The 16,503-nt window shown below is 37.4% G+C and overlaps 3 protein-coding genes across 8 annotated transcripts in view; all 3 read right to left on the bottom strand.

Moving 5' to 3' along the window:
• Positions 1 to 11,679, bottom strand: part of LOC134672859 (uncharacterized) — a 32,971-nt gene extending 21,292 nt beyond the window's left edge. The window contains exons 1-2 of the mRNA XM_063530809.1: positions 10,503 to 11,679; positions 6,749 to 6,907 (exon numbers count right to left, since the gene is read on the bottom strand). Of these exons, the coding sequence (XP_063386879.1) occupies positions 6,749 to 6,907; positions 10,503 to 11,048 (705 nt within the window). The 5' untranslated portion in view covers positions 11,049 to 11,679. The remainder of the gene's footprint in view (positions 1 to 6,748; positions 6,908 to 10,502) is intronic.
• The window catches only part of LOC134672789 (RNA-binding protein lark), a 529,293-nt gene that overhangs the window by 284,835 nt on the left and 227,955 nt on the right, over positions 1 to 16,503 (bottom strand). The gene's annotated exons all lie outside the window — the stretch shown is intronic.
• The window catches only part of LOC134672788 (uncharacterized), a 32,931-nt gene continuing 29,128 nt past the window's right edge, over positions 12,701 to 16,503 (bottom strand). Inside the window, exon 6 of the mRNA XM_063530733.1 lies at positions 12,701 to 16,183. Within this exon, the coding sequence (XP_063386803.1) occupies positions 15,815 to 16,183 (369 nt within the window). The 3' untranslated portion in view covers positions 12,701 to 15,814. The remainder of the gene's footprint in view (positions 16,184 to 16,503) is intronic.

The raw sequence follows: 16,503 nt of genomic DNA, 5'->3' as shown, positions 1-16,503 counted from the left end.
TGGATTCATTCAAATGGACGGCATCCTAATATTAAACATTGTACGTTTTTGACATTCACGGACCGATTTTGGATTGCAGCCACGCTATTTGGACTGTTGGAAGGCTCGTCAGTGGCTACCTTAATAGCGGCTTTTTGGCAGCGGGTTCATGTGACTCTTATATCGCTATCGTAAATGTTCCGCCACACAGGCGCGTTTTCCGGGCGGGGCGTGAGCGTTTCATATGTAAAAGCGACGCGTCCCGCTCACGCACCGCCCGCAAAACGCGCTTGTGTGACGGAGCCTTAAATATCCATCTTTAGCGATAGCGCACCTGCCGCCCAGCGCCCTCCTTGGGATGCACCTATATCAAGTATATCATAACATTCATAACAATTGCATTGTATCATAACAAACAATTATTTGTAAGCTGATGTTATTGTGAAAGGAGAGTCTAACTTCGATTGTATGGGATCGAGTTAGTGTGACTCTTATGTCGCTATCGTAAATGTCCATCTTTAAAGATCGCGCACCTGCCAAGCGCCCTACAACTAACCTTGGAATGCATCTATATCAAGTATATCATAACAATTTGTCATATGGCGATCTATAATAATTTGTGTCTGATTCTGATGTGTTAAAAAGTTGATGTGTAAAAATTAAATGAATTGTATGAGAGCGGGTTAGTGTGACTTTTATGTCACTGCTGTAGTAAATGTCCATCTTAAACGATCGCGCACCTGCCAAGCGCCCTATAACTGACCTTGGAATGCACCTATATTATAAGTATAATTGTTTGTAAGTTGATGTGTAGAAATGAAAGCGTAACTGCGATTGTATGGGAGCGGGTTAGTGTGACTCTAATATCGCTGTAGTAAACGTCCATCTTTAGCGATCACGCACCTGCCAAGTGCCCTATAACTGACCTTGGGGCATCCCATATATATATCATCAATTTGTCTTAGGGCGACCGATAATTATTTGTAAGCTGTGAGCGTTGGCGGCAGTGTCGTTAATGGTCGGTATGTCCATTACGACTCTCAATGCGAAAGGGGCTCTTTTTTGCTAAAGTACTGAACCGTTTAAAATCTAGGGATAAAATTGAAAGTTCCAAGAATCATAGTCAGAAAGGATAACCTTCGCACCTACTGACTTCCTGTAAGTGGAGTATATTCATCATCATCATCATTTTAGCCTTCAGTCGCCCACTGCTGAGCATAGGCCTCTCTTCGTGTCCGCCACGTATCCCGGTCCTGAGCTAATCTCATCCGAAAGTGCCCTGCCCCGCGATTTTTCCGGAATATATTAAAAGCGACAAGAGCTTGTAAACGGTCTTCCCTACAGTGTCCTTACAAGTGCCATCTTCACGGAGCAATACCCCGTTTTAATAGTCATAATCATAACCGGTTTAAGTTTAACAGGTCACAAATTATCCGATCCATTCATCGGCAAACGGTCCGTTTGGTCTGCAGTCTGCAACGTGCGTGCACGCATAAATGATGTCGTACCCTCGGCAATAATTTCTAATTGAATGTTCCGGCGCATCCGACGATCGTGACACCTGCTCTTTTGGAACCCTAAGACTGCAGTCATATCAGTTACTGAGTATAAACTTATAATCTCTGTATTGTAAATCGGTGTCAGTGTTAAGGGCTTACTGGTCTTCGCCCTGGTTTTGTGATAAAGCTCTTAAAGGGTTCTTAAATGCAAATGCGAATTGTGTGTCAGGCCCTTAAGAAGTTCCGATTAGGAATGTCTTGTTGAGCGTTCCGGCGTATCCGATATCGGCCTTAACACCTGTCCCTTTGAGAACGCAAGTTGCATTTAGTAGACATAACACAACGTTTTGAACACGGTACTTTTTGTATTGGTGACAATCAACGACATTAACTGACAGTTAAATGTTTATTATAACGTAAGAATATTTTTGAAATAAGCGAGAAATATGCAAAACACTGAACCGTGAAGATGTTTTTGTTATGTAATTATTTTATTGAACGTTCCAGTGCAAATGTGAGTACTCTTTTGTTGGGTGTGCGTTCTCAATTATCGGATATAAATCATATAACTTTTGCATAACTAACTTATAATTCAATACGTAATATCGTTGGAGATTTTGCTTGCTTCTATACGATGATATGTACCTATTATATTTATTTATTTAGTGCCTAGACGTCAAAACATGAGATTAGTTGTCAAGCGGACCACATGCTCCCATGAGCCGCAGCCGTGGCAAAATGCCGGAAGAATTTATTATATTTATAATATAAACTACACGAGTATTAGTCTTCAATTTGTCGTTAGTTCAAAATAAATAGAAAATAGAACATATAATGGGCGTCATCTAGATTCTAGGTTTATTTTTGCATTTTAAATCTAAATTATAGACAAGATATCACGAAAAATTATAAAACACTCACGAGACGATTGTTTATTTACACAAAAAATAATGCTTATATACCTATCTCTTATAAAGTTATCAGCTGCAGCGACAGAATTCAGGGACCGGAAAATATCGTTGCATACTTATTAACTCCTTCGAAGGTAACGCTTAACGGGTATGGCCTTCCCAAATCCATTTATATGATAATAACGTTAAAGTTCGGCCGTAAGTTGTACCTTTGGGATCACCATACGAATTAGTTCATATAAATAATCGGCCCAGTAGTTTCACAGTTTGTCTATTTAAGGGTCAGCTCGTATACCTTTTCTAATAAATAATATGTGTTTAGACCGACCAAATCAATATTTTTCGATTTATTTTAAATTCTTATTATTATTTGGAGCCTAAATATATCGTGTGCCATCGCTGGGCAAAGCCCCCCCCCCCCCCCCCCCATTTCTCCACTGACTTCAGCATAAAGTTTGTCAAACTCCTGATTTACTCACAAGCGACATATTCAAGTTCAAAATAATTGTATAACCTAATACGGTATTTCCGGTATCTAATCATTTAAAATTATAAATAATCCTTTAAATTATACATTTTAAAGGAATGAATGGATTTGGTATATTCAATAGGCGAACACTGAACAAGCTAATTTCATCTATAGGGCGCTAATAGTAGCACATTGTTACAATATTGCTATTGTCCATCTATCGATCGATCCACCTGCCTTTAACGCCCCAAGCTTGACCTTGAGATGCACCGCAATGCCATAATTTAATGCATTCTGACTCTGACATTATAACACGCGATGAAAAATTTAATTCGCGCCAGGATTTATCGACCGTGTAAAGTTGAGTGGATAAGTTCAAAATGTAAATCCATTCGTACGCAACATAAAAACTTTAGGGCAACGGAACATGTATGTAATAAAAACTAAATTACTGTATATGAGTAACCAAAATAAATACAATGTATATATACAAGTACACCTCTAGGGCCCTTTTACAGCTATAAACTGACTGTGGTTTACATGTTTATGAATTTTAGTACCCAATTTATATAACTCCCTCTACCCGATCGATCTGCCTACCAAACCCGCGTATTCCATTTCCACTGGCTTGGAAACTATGAGGATATCCCACAGGTTTTAAAGAAAAAATAAAACCGATAATAATAAATTAAAAAGTAATAAATAAATAAAAATAAAAAATGTTTCATAGCCGCAATTTAAAAAAAAATGCACGGCAGAAAAAAAGTAACTCTTATATAAACGGCTACATTTCACCTAAAATTCAACAGGTGCACAGGTCAACAGATGTCCGAAATCTGATATCATTCCATCTGATCTCTCACTGATGGGCTGAGACAGTAGTGAATATCGCGCGCGAGATAGACTACCTACCCATCTTTTTCTAATCAATGCAGTTAGAAGGAGGCATAACATTTACATATTTATTTAGACTATTTTAAGCAGTAGAAGGAAAGAGGGCGTTAGTTTTTATTCCATCTGTTCCCGTGGGAGCGTCGAAAAAGATATCCCACGCGAACCAACTAGCGGCAAGCGATTAGATGCTAAACAAACATGCCGCGAATTTTAGGATGCCAGTGTGCTGGAAACGAAGGGTTAAATAAAAAACCGGGCAAGTGCGAGTCGGACTCGCGCACGAAGGGTTCCGTACCATAATGCAAAAAAAAAACAAAAAAATGCAAAAAAAAACGGTCACCCATCCAAGTACTGACCACGCCCGACGTTGCTTAACTTTGGTCAAAAATCACGTTTGTTGTATGGGAGCCCCATTTAAATCTTTATTTTATTCTGTTTTTAGTATTTGTTGTTATAGCGGCAACAGAAATACATCATCTGTGAAAATTTCAACTGTCTAGCTATCACGGTTCGTGAGATACAGCCTGGTGACAGACGGACGGACGGACAGCAAAGTCTTAGTAATAGGGTCCCGTTTTACCCTTTGAGTACGGAACCCTAAAAACTTTGTAGACTGGACTCTTTGGACATCGTTTAAACAAAACAAAAATGCTTCTACGCAACTGAAAAGTCTGTGCAATGCCTTAATATCAATTGCATTGCTCACAACAACATGGACTTGGGGCGCACCGTAAGTTTTTACATTTGCATAACTGGATGCTGATACGCAATAATGTATACCCACATTAATTTTTCAATAAGATGTCAACTCAAAATATTGACGCTTAAAGTTGACATTTTATTGCAAAATGGATGTGGGATGACTCATTTTTGCTAAACACCATCCAACTACTGTCATGATATTTCAAAATATTATGCAATAGCAATAGGCTCGTCACTCATTTTCAATACCAGCTTTATACTATGGAAAAAATAGCTAAACATAACTTTTAGGTAGAGTGACTCATCGAAAACGCTAAACACCCTTTCCATTACTCACTATTCTTGTATGTCCCACACAGGCGAAAAATCAATAAAAGTCGGACAAAACCAAAAAACTTCTAAGTAGCCCCAACAGGCAAAAACCAATCTTAGCGGGTAGTCCAATAAACAGTGCACGCTACTCGCATAATCATTTTCATGTTAGAGTCATCTACGCGACACGTTCTCATTCCAAAGTTCGACTTGTTCAAAGGCGAATATTTTACTGCTCTGCGAGTGTTACTTATGTGCTTACTTATTTATCGTTTGCTTTCAGAAAGTTGTGATTTAATGATGGATACCCTTCTAGGAGGTAATAACCTAATTACTAATAGTTACTTTTGATAGCTATGCTTGCTTGTTTATTATAAAAAAAAATAAGTGTAATGTCTTGTATTTTTTGCATATTGTTCAACTTCACCAAGGAGAAAAGTACAACTTCCTGATGGTTTTGATATTATCAATTTTAGAAACTACAGAACTTGGGTTTTAACATACAACCATTATTTTATGCGACCTTACGCGACGTTTTAACAAAATTTTCATTTTAATCGATGACTAGTGTAATCAAGCATGAGCGCTTAGTCACATTTTTTTTAGGCAAATGGCTATGGAAAAAACTTTTAGTGTCTTCCGATCCTTATATAACAGGACTAAGAAAATTGGGTAGTAAAAAGTCGCTTCCCATATGCCAAAATGTTTTAAATCTTTTAGAAGAACCAGATATTATGATCAAAATTTAATAAATGTCATAATATAATTGTAATTTTGTTTTTATTAGTTGGCAAACGTGCATTAATACGATTTCTATAATAATCCTGAATGTTTAGGTTTTGTCCGACTTTTATTGATTTTTCGCCTGTGTGTGTCCGGTCAAGGAATTTAATTTCAGTACTATTTCCTACCTTGTCAAAGTGACAATAGTATGAGATCCCTAGCGATCATATTGATTGTCACTGTGACAAGGTACGAAATGGTACGGAAGTTAAACGCTTTGACTAACAAGTATCGTTTGTTTTACATGTGATTGTATTGCTAAGAACCAAAAGCGTGTGTAATAATGACCAATACATTATGGTACGATTTATGGGGCTATTCAGTCAATTAAATATGGCGCCAACAGTTAAACAATTGTAAAAAATCTTGTCGGAGCATTCCATGAAATCGTCTACCGTTGTCCCGTACCTACAAACGCGAGTTTTTTGAAGATTTGCAGGTACAGGAGTTTCTTTTTCTGTGACAAATGGTCAAGAATATGACCAGACAAATAAACGTCGGCTTTAAACGCCGAAAAAAAAAGTTCTAATATACGAAATAAAATGCGTTTGTACGGCACAGCCCGTGGAATACTCCTTTCACTGGAACATTTAAGCGGAATGACGATTAAGAACGATGCGCTTTGTTTTTCTGAATTAAGAAAGAAACAGAATTTTCGAATTTAAACTGTCATGTTAACATTAGGCTAATTTTACGGTTTAACGCCCGTATTTTAGTCACTCGCGAGACATGTTTCGGAGACCCCAGGTCTCCATTTTAAAGCACTAACAGAGCATGAGCAGGGGAAGGCTGGCTGCGCGCCGCAGTCTCTCGCCGCGCAGCGCGCTGAACATAAGTTTTGGTTTGATGCTCTTGTATTTCAAGGCTTGGCCATCGTGTCAAAAAGTATGGGGAATCCAACATTTAAAGACCCCCGTGCAAGACTCCCACATCCAAATATCCTATAAAACTCACTCACCTTCAAAGTAATCTGTATGGTGTGGTCCAGAAAGTTGAGGCACGTGGGGTGCGCTTGCACTGCTGCCAGCTGATGAACCCTTGGCAGAGGCTTTAAGGTCCTACAAAATTCGCTAACCTTTAAAGTAGTCTGTGTGGTGTGGTCCAGAAGGTTGAGGCACGTGGGGTGCGCGCAGAGCTTGCACTGCTGCCAGCTGATGAACCCTTGGCAGAGGCTTTAAGGTCCTACAAAATTCGCTCACCTTTAAAGTAGTCTGTGTGGTGTGGTCCAGAAGGTTGAGGCACGTGGGGTGCGCGTAGGACTTGCACTGCTGGCAGCTGATGAGCGGCTCGGGCTCGCCACTGCTGTTGCGGGTCTCCGTACCCAGGCACTCGGCGCAGATGGGCAAACCTTCGGGGCTCTGGAAGTAAAGACAAGGATGAGATACAAGGCACAGTGCTGGGATTACTACTACATGGATCTCCCATAAACCCCGGGCACATACTCGACGAGTGGCATGGGAAGTAGCGAGGGAAGTAGACAGAGACGTAGTGTGGCCGCGCTACTCGTCATGCCCACCGCTCCCTATTTTATCGGTTTTTTGGCGGGAATCAAAGGACCGATATGGAGACTTGCGCCATTTTTTGGGATACCGCAATTTTCTAAAGGTTTTCTCTTCAAGCACGGTATTGGAACAATTGGATAATTATTCTGTAATTCGTTCAGATTAGGCTTGTTCCTACTTTTGTCCTGGTGTTGATGTCGTTTGTGGAGTGACGTTCGTGTATGAAGGGTACTAACCAATCAAATCAATATTTCATCCAGCTTACAAACATGTAATATTTAAGGACAAACATGTATTGTGAGTCGAGACCATTGGATACAAAGAATCAGGTCAGCAAAACGGGACTTTGTCTCATATCTTGAGGGACCCACTTTTTAATTGATACTTGATACATACTATCTTTTAGGAAACCTTTTTAGCTAAGCTACATGAATCCACTGGTTGTGATAATCTATTTATAAAAGTCTGAAGTGATATTTTGATATCAGATTTTTAGGATTCCTCTATAACGGACCAAATTTTACTTTCCTAGATGTAACCATCACATCATCAGGACCATCAGGACAAGTAATTAATTATTCGAATTATTTTTACTATTGGGGTCAGTCAGCAACTACTGTCAATCTCAGATAATTCTGAAGAGTACTTTTGTTTTACAATATAGGGAGGCAAAGAAGGAACCAAATCCCCTAATTGTAAGCAATTACTGTCACCCATTAACACCAGAGGGGTTTCATCATAAGAAGTCCCCTCTGTTCTTAAACTAGACAGCTTGCGAAAAAAAAATAGTACTGTTTGTTTTTAAATATGAATGTTGTTGGATATCAATTCCTCAAATAATTTTTTATTTTATGCTAAATAACATAGTGTCGGTAATAAAAAGAAACCCATGAATTTTAACATTTTTAATTCAAATTAACCAATTTAATTTATCAAATGCTCAAAATGAGTGTCATTCTGTTGAATAAAAAGCCGCTCTCTTTTGATTATTTCGCTAAATTTCACATCAAATGTTAAAATTCATGGTCTTCCTTTAGTTACTGACACTATGTTATTTAGCAAAAAATAATCCTTATGATGAAGCCTTTCGATCGGGATGAAAAAGCTACAGGGTGTTTTTTTTTTCTCGTGTAGCGGGTTCGATTCCCGGTTCAACCATGTAATTATTTAAAAATCATGAATGCAGTTTAAATTGTTTTTAAAATTAAAATAATGTCTTCTTTCAGTAAAATGTTCCATCTACAATATTCAGGGTACTTTCCCTCCATGTGGCATAGCTGTGGGACGCCCTGTATATTTCACAATAATATAAACATCTAGCTAGTTACTATATCTTGTTTGTTAGCATAAAATACAAATGTATCATACACTTTTTTGCCGTTATAAGTCCAAAGCAACACAATAAAAAAAAAAAGAAATAATACTTTTTTTTTTTAAATAACATCACTAATGAAGTAAATCTCCAACATCAATATTCAGCAAAATGAACTTTTTAATTTACTAATCACTCATCATTCAGCAGATAAAGCCCAGAAATGCAGCTTGCCTGTATAAGATTGATTGTCCGTAGCTAATTTGAACATTATGCAACACAACCTTGATCAACTTGAGGCTGTTGACCCCGCCATTGAACCTTCGATGAGGACAAGCAAAAACCCAGTTGGTTACTACTAAAATCCTGTATGATAAAGACATCTTATTCTTAATTTATGGCCAGTGACAATGTTCATAAATATCTATACAGTTTTGTTGCTTTCATGAAATTTTGGTAGATAATTTGAGCAGTTAAAACTATATTTTTTTGTAGTAATAATGTTAAATTATTTAAACTATACATGACCCTTTCAGGTAGAAAAAAATGGTGATTGTGCCATAAAGGTAAACTATACGAGGGTCGCACTGAAATATTCGGGAATGGGACACTTAGAAATAACATAATAGAAAGAGGCATATAATTTATAAAAATGTAACTCTTTATAAAACTTTTAAGGTATATTCCATTTGGTTGTCATTTGTATTTAAGAATTACTGGCAATTTGAAAATTGTATGTCGAACATTATTTGAATTTTTGACCAAGTGATTTTTCGGATCATATTTTTAAACGGTTTTCAATATGCCCTCAGCGAACAAATAAAAGTTACAAAGGGCTTCTCTTATTTTTTTATGAACTAGAGTTCATCGTACGCTCGTTTGCAGTTAAAATTAAATATGAAAGTCACTTTCATTTTATCCCATGGGTGATCTTAAAGAAGCATGTCATTCCAAAGCGACGTCAAAAATTAAAATCGCATTTGTGCTGTTAATTAAAAAGACTGCCAAAAAAGTTGCATGTCGGCAGATTTCGACATTCCTAAATATTCATATGACAACAGTAAAAAAATCTTTTATATACATATATATGTAAAAAAAACTTCAATTCCGTTGGCTACTCCACGAATTTCATACAAAACCACTAAGGCCCCAAAATCGCCATACAAAAAGGACTTTGGGATTATGAGCCGTGTGCATTACAGAATGATTACTTTCAAAAGAAAATTTATATGCGTGGTCAGTTTGAGTTTAAGTATGCATTAAAATAAAGATTGACTGTCTAGATGCGACAGTTTTCTCTATTCCCGACATTTTCAGTGCAACCCTCGTAAAAGCATGAGAAGTGAGAATTACTTTTTTGTACCTATATATTATACTTGATTTGTAAATGTGAAAGCTAAAGATAAGTTTGTTTACAAACAAGTATGCAACTGTTATCAGTTATAGGTTATGTTTATTCATAATTTGTGACGTTATCTATAAAAAGGGACCTTATTGTCGATGGTGCTTACGCCGCACTACCTCGCGTGACATTGTATTTACATTGGAGCATCGTAAAATTGGTGTAAGCGCCTTCGACAATAAGGTTCCTTTTCATAGATAACGTCACATTTGTCTCTCATAACAAAACTATCTATGAATGAGTATTGTTTCATTTTATATAGGCAGCTGATGCTGGTACATCTAAATCATAGTTCACTAAGCATGATTTCACTGTTTTAGTAGTTAGACGTGGGGACAATAGCCCCAACCCTCTTGCGAGTAAGAGGAGGCTTGTGCCCAGGAGTGGTACATATATAGGCTATATAGATAGTAGTTAGTCAAGTCTGTTTATAAATTGATTCACACTTTTTATAATAAGTTTGATACATGGTGTATCATGAGGAAACTGCTTTACACACTTGCCTTGCTTTTTATCAATCAGATGGAAGATGGATATTGATATTTGTTAACCTAATTGTGAGCTTGCAATTTAAAGTCACTCCAATAAGTACTTTAATAGCAAAAGCAAAATAAAATCTGTAAAAGAGCATAAAGCATGTAAACAAAGATAAAACAGAACTGTCCAACCAGAAGTAGTATTAAAACTTATTTACTCAGTAACCATGTTAGTAAACAGAGAAAGTATAGTATTCTTACCTTTTCTGATTCCTGGTTCTTCTTCTGCTTCGGAGTTCGCTCATGTGACCCAGCCCTTGGTCTCTCCGCAGCCTTATAAAATCCCTGATGGTGGGTTATCAACCCCCTAGTAACGGCCCGCTTCGCTGCGGCCTTCAACACTGTACGCACATCAACTTCGGGGTCCACAGTCACTTGGTATGCCTGCTGCAGATGTTTCTCTATAGTCTTTAAGTCACTACCGTCCCGTTCTCCTAACTCGCGCACTGCTTTAGCCACTGCCCGCGACACATCGATGTCCGGTGCTATCCTAAGAGTCCTGCTTTGCAACCCCCCTGGGTCCTTGTACGAGCTCTGCCCCTTATTGTACACTTTCAGCACGGCGCCCTCGCGCACGGCCCGCTCCAGGCGCTCGGAGACCACGTCCTCATGATAGTTGTGGTGCTGCCTGATCGCGTGACAGATGCGCTCCACGCTCGGCCGCTGTTTCTGTGAACGTATTTTCCGAATCGCCTCGAGTATCCATCGCTTCCACACATCCTTTCCGACGTCTTCCGGCTCGCTCATCTTTGTCTACGATTATTTTGATCGGCCGTCGGAGTAACGGTACGGTACTGGAGCGCTGTCAACACCCATCGTATTTTGGCGCCTCGAGCGAAATTCCATTTTACGAAATGGAACCTCGCCGGAAGGGGCCGGAGAGCGCAGCGCGCCGCCCGACGCCGGCTCACAGCATGTTGGCGGCCAAGCGGGCGCCCGTGGGTGACACATCGCGCTTTGAGAGCGGGTTTCGGCGGAGCGAGCATCCGATGGCGGCCATCTTGTGACAATCCAAATTTACGTCGAAGGAATACACGCGACGTAAATGCTTTGGTTTAATTACACTTCACTAAATAACTACAACAAAAGGGTTGATTGATTTATTGTTCCTTATTTACCCTTCACTAAATGTAAAATAAAACCTAATACAGCGGAGTCCTTTCCGGTTTTTTTTTTTCACAATGCGACTTCACAAACAAACAACACAAAGTGATGACATGTAATGATTTGGTGTTTGTAGCCCGCAATGATATTCCAATAGCTAATTTACTTTTATATCAATGGTTTATTACAAAATTTACTTGAAAACATTCACAAAACACCAACAAAAGGCTCTTCAAAATGGCTATCAATCAGTTGCTATATGAAAAAATATTTTTGATATCCTGCTTGTCGCCGCAAAATGTATTGCCATTTTAATTACAATTAATTTACCAAAAAATATATTTCACACGATTATTGTCTATGGTCACACTCGTTTATAAATTTTAATTAGAAAACTGAAAATCGCATTAAATTTAACAAAAATTCGAAATTTTAATGATTTTTCCCTAGTAATTTATTGATTAAACCTAAATTTTTATCCTTACTAATAATTTACCTTGTGTTCGACAAACAAGATGAAAACATGAAACATGTTTGAATTTAATCATTTGAAAAACGCTTCAATGGAACGCGCGGTCAGCGAGTTTTTACGAAAACCAAAACAATATTTTCAAAGAAACCTGTGATTGCGAGCGAAGAATCAGTGTAAAGTAGAAAATACATATAGGACCAGATAAATATCAACTTTTAAGGAAAAGTATAAATAGTCTCAATCGATCGCAATATATAAGAAAAGTTGTGAAACTGTAATACAACACCTAACCGTGCTATTCCGCGTGAAAATGCCGTAAGTATTGAAACATTTACTCTGATGTGAGTGAATTATTATTTTCGTCAATAAAATAGTTACATTTTCATCTTGCAATATATAAAGCCAAAGTATATTGTCTGAAAGTAGTATAAATCCGTTTCGTTCCGTCAATCTGTTTATCATCATCATTTTTGTGAATTGCCTGGTAGTCAGAGTTATTTTTACTTTCTTTCTAAAATATACTATATGTACACTCTAGGGTTCAGGTCACAGGTAGGTGGCAACCTAGTAAGGTTAGTCATGCTTTGTTTGTAATCTGTTTTTACTTCTACCTACCTCCACACAAGACGTTTGTTATTGTTTTTATTTATTACAGACCAATTCTATTATTTATTGACCCCTTACTTCCCACCAATGTGATATAGATCACCAAGGAGAATCTAAATTTATAACTTCAAATTAATTTTATTACTGGCAAATTTTAACCCCTGGATTTTGGGGGGATAAACCATTGAAAGATGATACAAAGATAAAACAAAAATACATTAGAAAAATCCTTTATTCTACAACAAATACAAACATAAGTACAATCATAACATGGTATTTCATCAACAAATGTAAAACCACTGTATTTACAGGTCTACAAGAAACAAGAAGCGGAAAGAGTCCAAATTAAACAGTATAAAAATCAAAGACAAATATGATCTCAATATGAGCGATGTTCCAAAGGTTATTTTTAGGATAAATCCTGATTTATACTCCGGCCGAGTAACACGCGGGATTACAAAGATGCTGAACCATATAAAAGACTTCATTATAGTGGAAGTTTACAGGTGTATGCCTTTATTAGGGGATGAGGAGAAGAATGCCCCCGACTGGACGGTGCATATTGTCCGCTATGATATAGTTTTTATTGATAAACAATGATTCTGGGTCATTGGAACCTGTTTCATATAAAATACTAAAATCCTGATATTAGTTTTTCATAAGAATGTGTTATACTATTAACTAATACTTTTGTATGGAGCTATATGATAGTTGTGTTAGTAGTAGTTTTAGCTTAACATTTTAATCAACAATTTTTTATGTTACTGCAAGATAGTGAAACTATTACTTGCCGAAATGTTTTGATAGTGTTAACTTTGTCTTTCATATAGGTACTTTTGTTTCCTTCCATTAAATAACTGTACATCTGTAGTGCATAATTGTTTTCCATCGTATTTTCTCGGAAACATTCATTTTTGTCATTCTATATACTTCAGTCAACCTCAGTACTTTTTGTACCGAGACAGAAACAGCAAGAGTTGTTCATATGTTTCCGTGAAAATACGATGGAAAACAATTATGCATTACATCTGTAATGGACTAATGGTAATTGGTGTAAATCTGAGATCTTACACAGACTGATTTAAAACTAAGTCTGAACTAAGCATAGTTTGAATTTAGTTAAGTATTAATAATTGTTAACATTTGTGCTTTACATAAATAGCTTACTATAGAGTTACAGCCATAGAGTAGGAATCCTCTAGACGGAGTTTAGAGCAATTATTCCATGCAACTGATGCTGTTAAAAATGCGAGGGTGCGCGGGACGAGGTGAGCGAAGTCTCGTGCCGTGATTGGTCCGTTCAAACGACGAACGAGTTCACGGACGTCACACAAAGACACTTTCGACTCGAACATGGAGTAAAATTACCGTATGCGTGGCAGCGGGGGTAGCGCGACTATGCTCAGTCTGGAGGATGTTTTGTCTGTGGTTACAGCATAATTCTTTACCAAAAATATCTTGGCTGGCCCATGCATAAAAGCTATAGAACTATATGTTGACTTGATTATATTAATGTTTTAACATGCCTTTTTATACTGTTGTCTACTTTGCCAAATATAGCTATTTTAAAGTTTTCTACCAGAAAAAAGTTCCTTAAAACTTTTTCAGTTCCTTTATTAATTCTAAAAGTTGTATGTTCCTATTAATTATTAATTTAGAGATAAGAATCATTTTTAAAATGAATACTCTCAGTGCTAGAAGTCCTCAAGAACAGGAGGCAGCTATCTGCTAAAAAGAGAAAGTAATTTAGAATATAGATGGCAAATTAACATGTCACTGTGGCACAGCGGGCTCCTGCTTAGGGTGTGCTTTTTTTTTATGTAATAGTCAGCAAACGAGCAGACGAGCCGCCTGATGGGAAGCGGTCATCGTCACCCATGGACATAAGCAACACCACAGGAGCCACTTTGCTGTGCTCTTGGTATTAAGGGCCTACTGAGAAAAACGAAAATCGGAATTTCGTTATCTGCCTCTCTATCGCTCTTCCATATTCGTGCGATAGAGGAATAAACAAACTACTCCAGCTCATTATAAATACAAGCAGAAATTTACTACATTTTACAATTACATTGGATAATTTGGTCCGTTTTCCATAGAAAGGAAGATTTGATCTAGAAATATGTACACTATCATAAAAGCCTTTAGATATACTCGTAATGTGTCAAAGGTAGTATATTTTTAGGTTAGTTTACATGGCCATACAAATATAAGTTTAAGACAAATTTTATCGTAACTATAAGTATTGCTCAGATGCTAGATTTTATTACTAGTTTTGACTTTTATTACTTAGGTTAAGAGAACTTGTAACATTTCATTATTTCTTAAATAAATCCAACCTTCGTGATACACTAATATTATATTGCTCTTTGTAACAATGTACTTAAGTTTACAGAAAACATAATATCACTCATTTAATACATGTAATTGACATCAGATCTACATTATATTCGATAAATCTGTTTCTAAGGTTTGTTATAACAAGTCATAACTAAGTACTTAGTTTGGTTTTATTATACAGCTGTACGATTCATACAATATAACAGTTACAACAACCAAGGTATTTTAATTTCACAATACTTACTTTATGTTATGTTAAGAATGTTTCTAGAATGCTATAACTGTAATTGGTTATGCAAAAAAAAAACCTTTTGAACGTCTTTGGTGTGCCACCATGCCAAGTACTACCACCAGTAATTTGCCAGTGGTAACAACTGGAAAAAAGGCGGTAGTTACTAGTTACCACCAAAGTAATTTGGTGGCCATCACTGCGATTTATGCTGCTAGAAAAAAAATAGTTACCACCAGTAACAACTTTGTGGTAACAGTTGGCAATAACCCAACAAATTAAGGCAGACAAACTGTTATTTAACATGGTTTAGCAGTGTTATTGGTTTAATTAAAGTTCTATTACAGTTGTTAATAGTTCTATAATGTAATCTAGGAGGCTGATAAGTGCTTATTATTTGTGTGATATTTGCAAACAGATTAAGTGGTTATGTATTGCGATGCCCATTTGCATTTAATTACACATTACCCTTAATTTACAAAATAAACTGTTAAATAACAAACAAAATTTACATAGAAAACAGTAAATGTAAAAAAAAGAAGTAAATGGTTTTTATCTAGTCTTCAAACATTCTTAAAATTCAGACGATATGGGTATTTTTTTTCGTATAATGCGCATTCCACATCGTCTGATTATTAGAATTTTTAGAATTACATCCTAATTTCGGTTCGGACCATATATGGGAGGCAGAAGCATCAAAACTGTTTGTGTATCTCGGTGCATTCGTAAACCATCTATCTTACATAAAATCACAAAAACTCTTATCTAGCTAGATTTAAAGTCGCTTACGCCGCTCAACGTACATCCGGACTGCTGTATCACATGGGTAGCCGCGTACACACCACACTTAACACAAGTCGTGTAATCCTTCTCTAAAACCATTTGGCTTAAAAACCCGCCCGCAAAAGCATCGCCGGCCCCGTTCGTGTCTATGATTTGTTCTCTTGACAGTTTGTTGACAGGTACTAAGGTCACTTTACCGTTTTCGACGAGTATGACGGGCTCGCAGCCCTGCGTGATGACGACAACGCGAGGCCGGGAGGGGTTCAGTTTGGGCATGGTTGATATTTTGAGGGCGATCGCTTGGAGGTCCTTTTCGTTGATGCCGAACGCTGTCGCGAAGGCTTCTGCTTCCTGTAATATGTTTATTATATCATTAACGAGGGTGAATAGGGATGGCAGGTGTTGTCCCTATTCACCCCCGCCATCCCTGTTCAGCCCGGTTTACTGTACATTAAAATTAATAAAAATCAACAAAGAGAATAGTGCGAGTGGGACCTCTCTATATAAGCGCATTGCGCTGTCACACTCTTACACCGGAGGGACGTGCGAATTCGCATCGGTGTGATAACCGCGTGGCTTTAAAACTTCAAGGTCGTTTTTGGGCTGGCATTATGATCCTATGAATTGAGAGGATAAGGTATCCAATTACATTTTTTTAAATAAGTAGGCAT

Source organism: Cydia fagiglandana, chromosome 17, assembly GCF_963556715.1.
Source record: "Cydia fagiglandana chromosome 17, ilCydFagi1.1, whole genome shotgun sequence".
In the NCBI taxonomy this organism is placed as follows: Eukaryota; Metazoa; Arthropoda; class Insecta; order Lepidoptera; family Tortricidae; genus Cydia; species Cydia fagiglandana.
The sequence above is the reverse complement of the archived record's forward strand: the minus strand, read 5'-3'. Positions and strand labels throughout refer to the sequence as shown.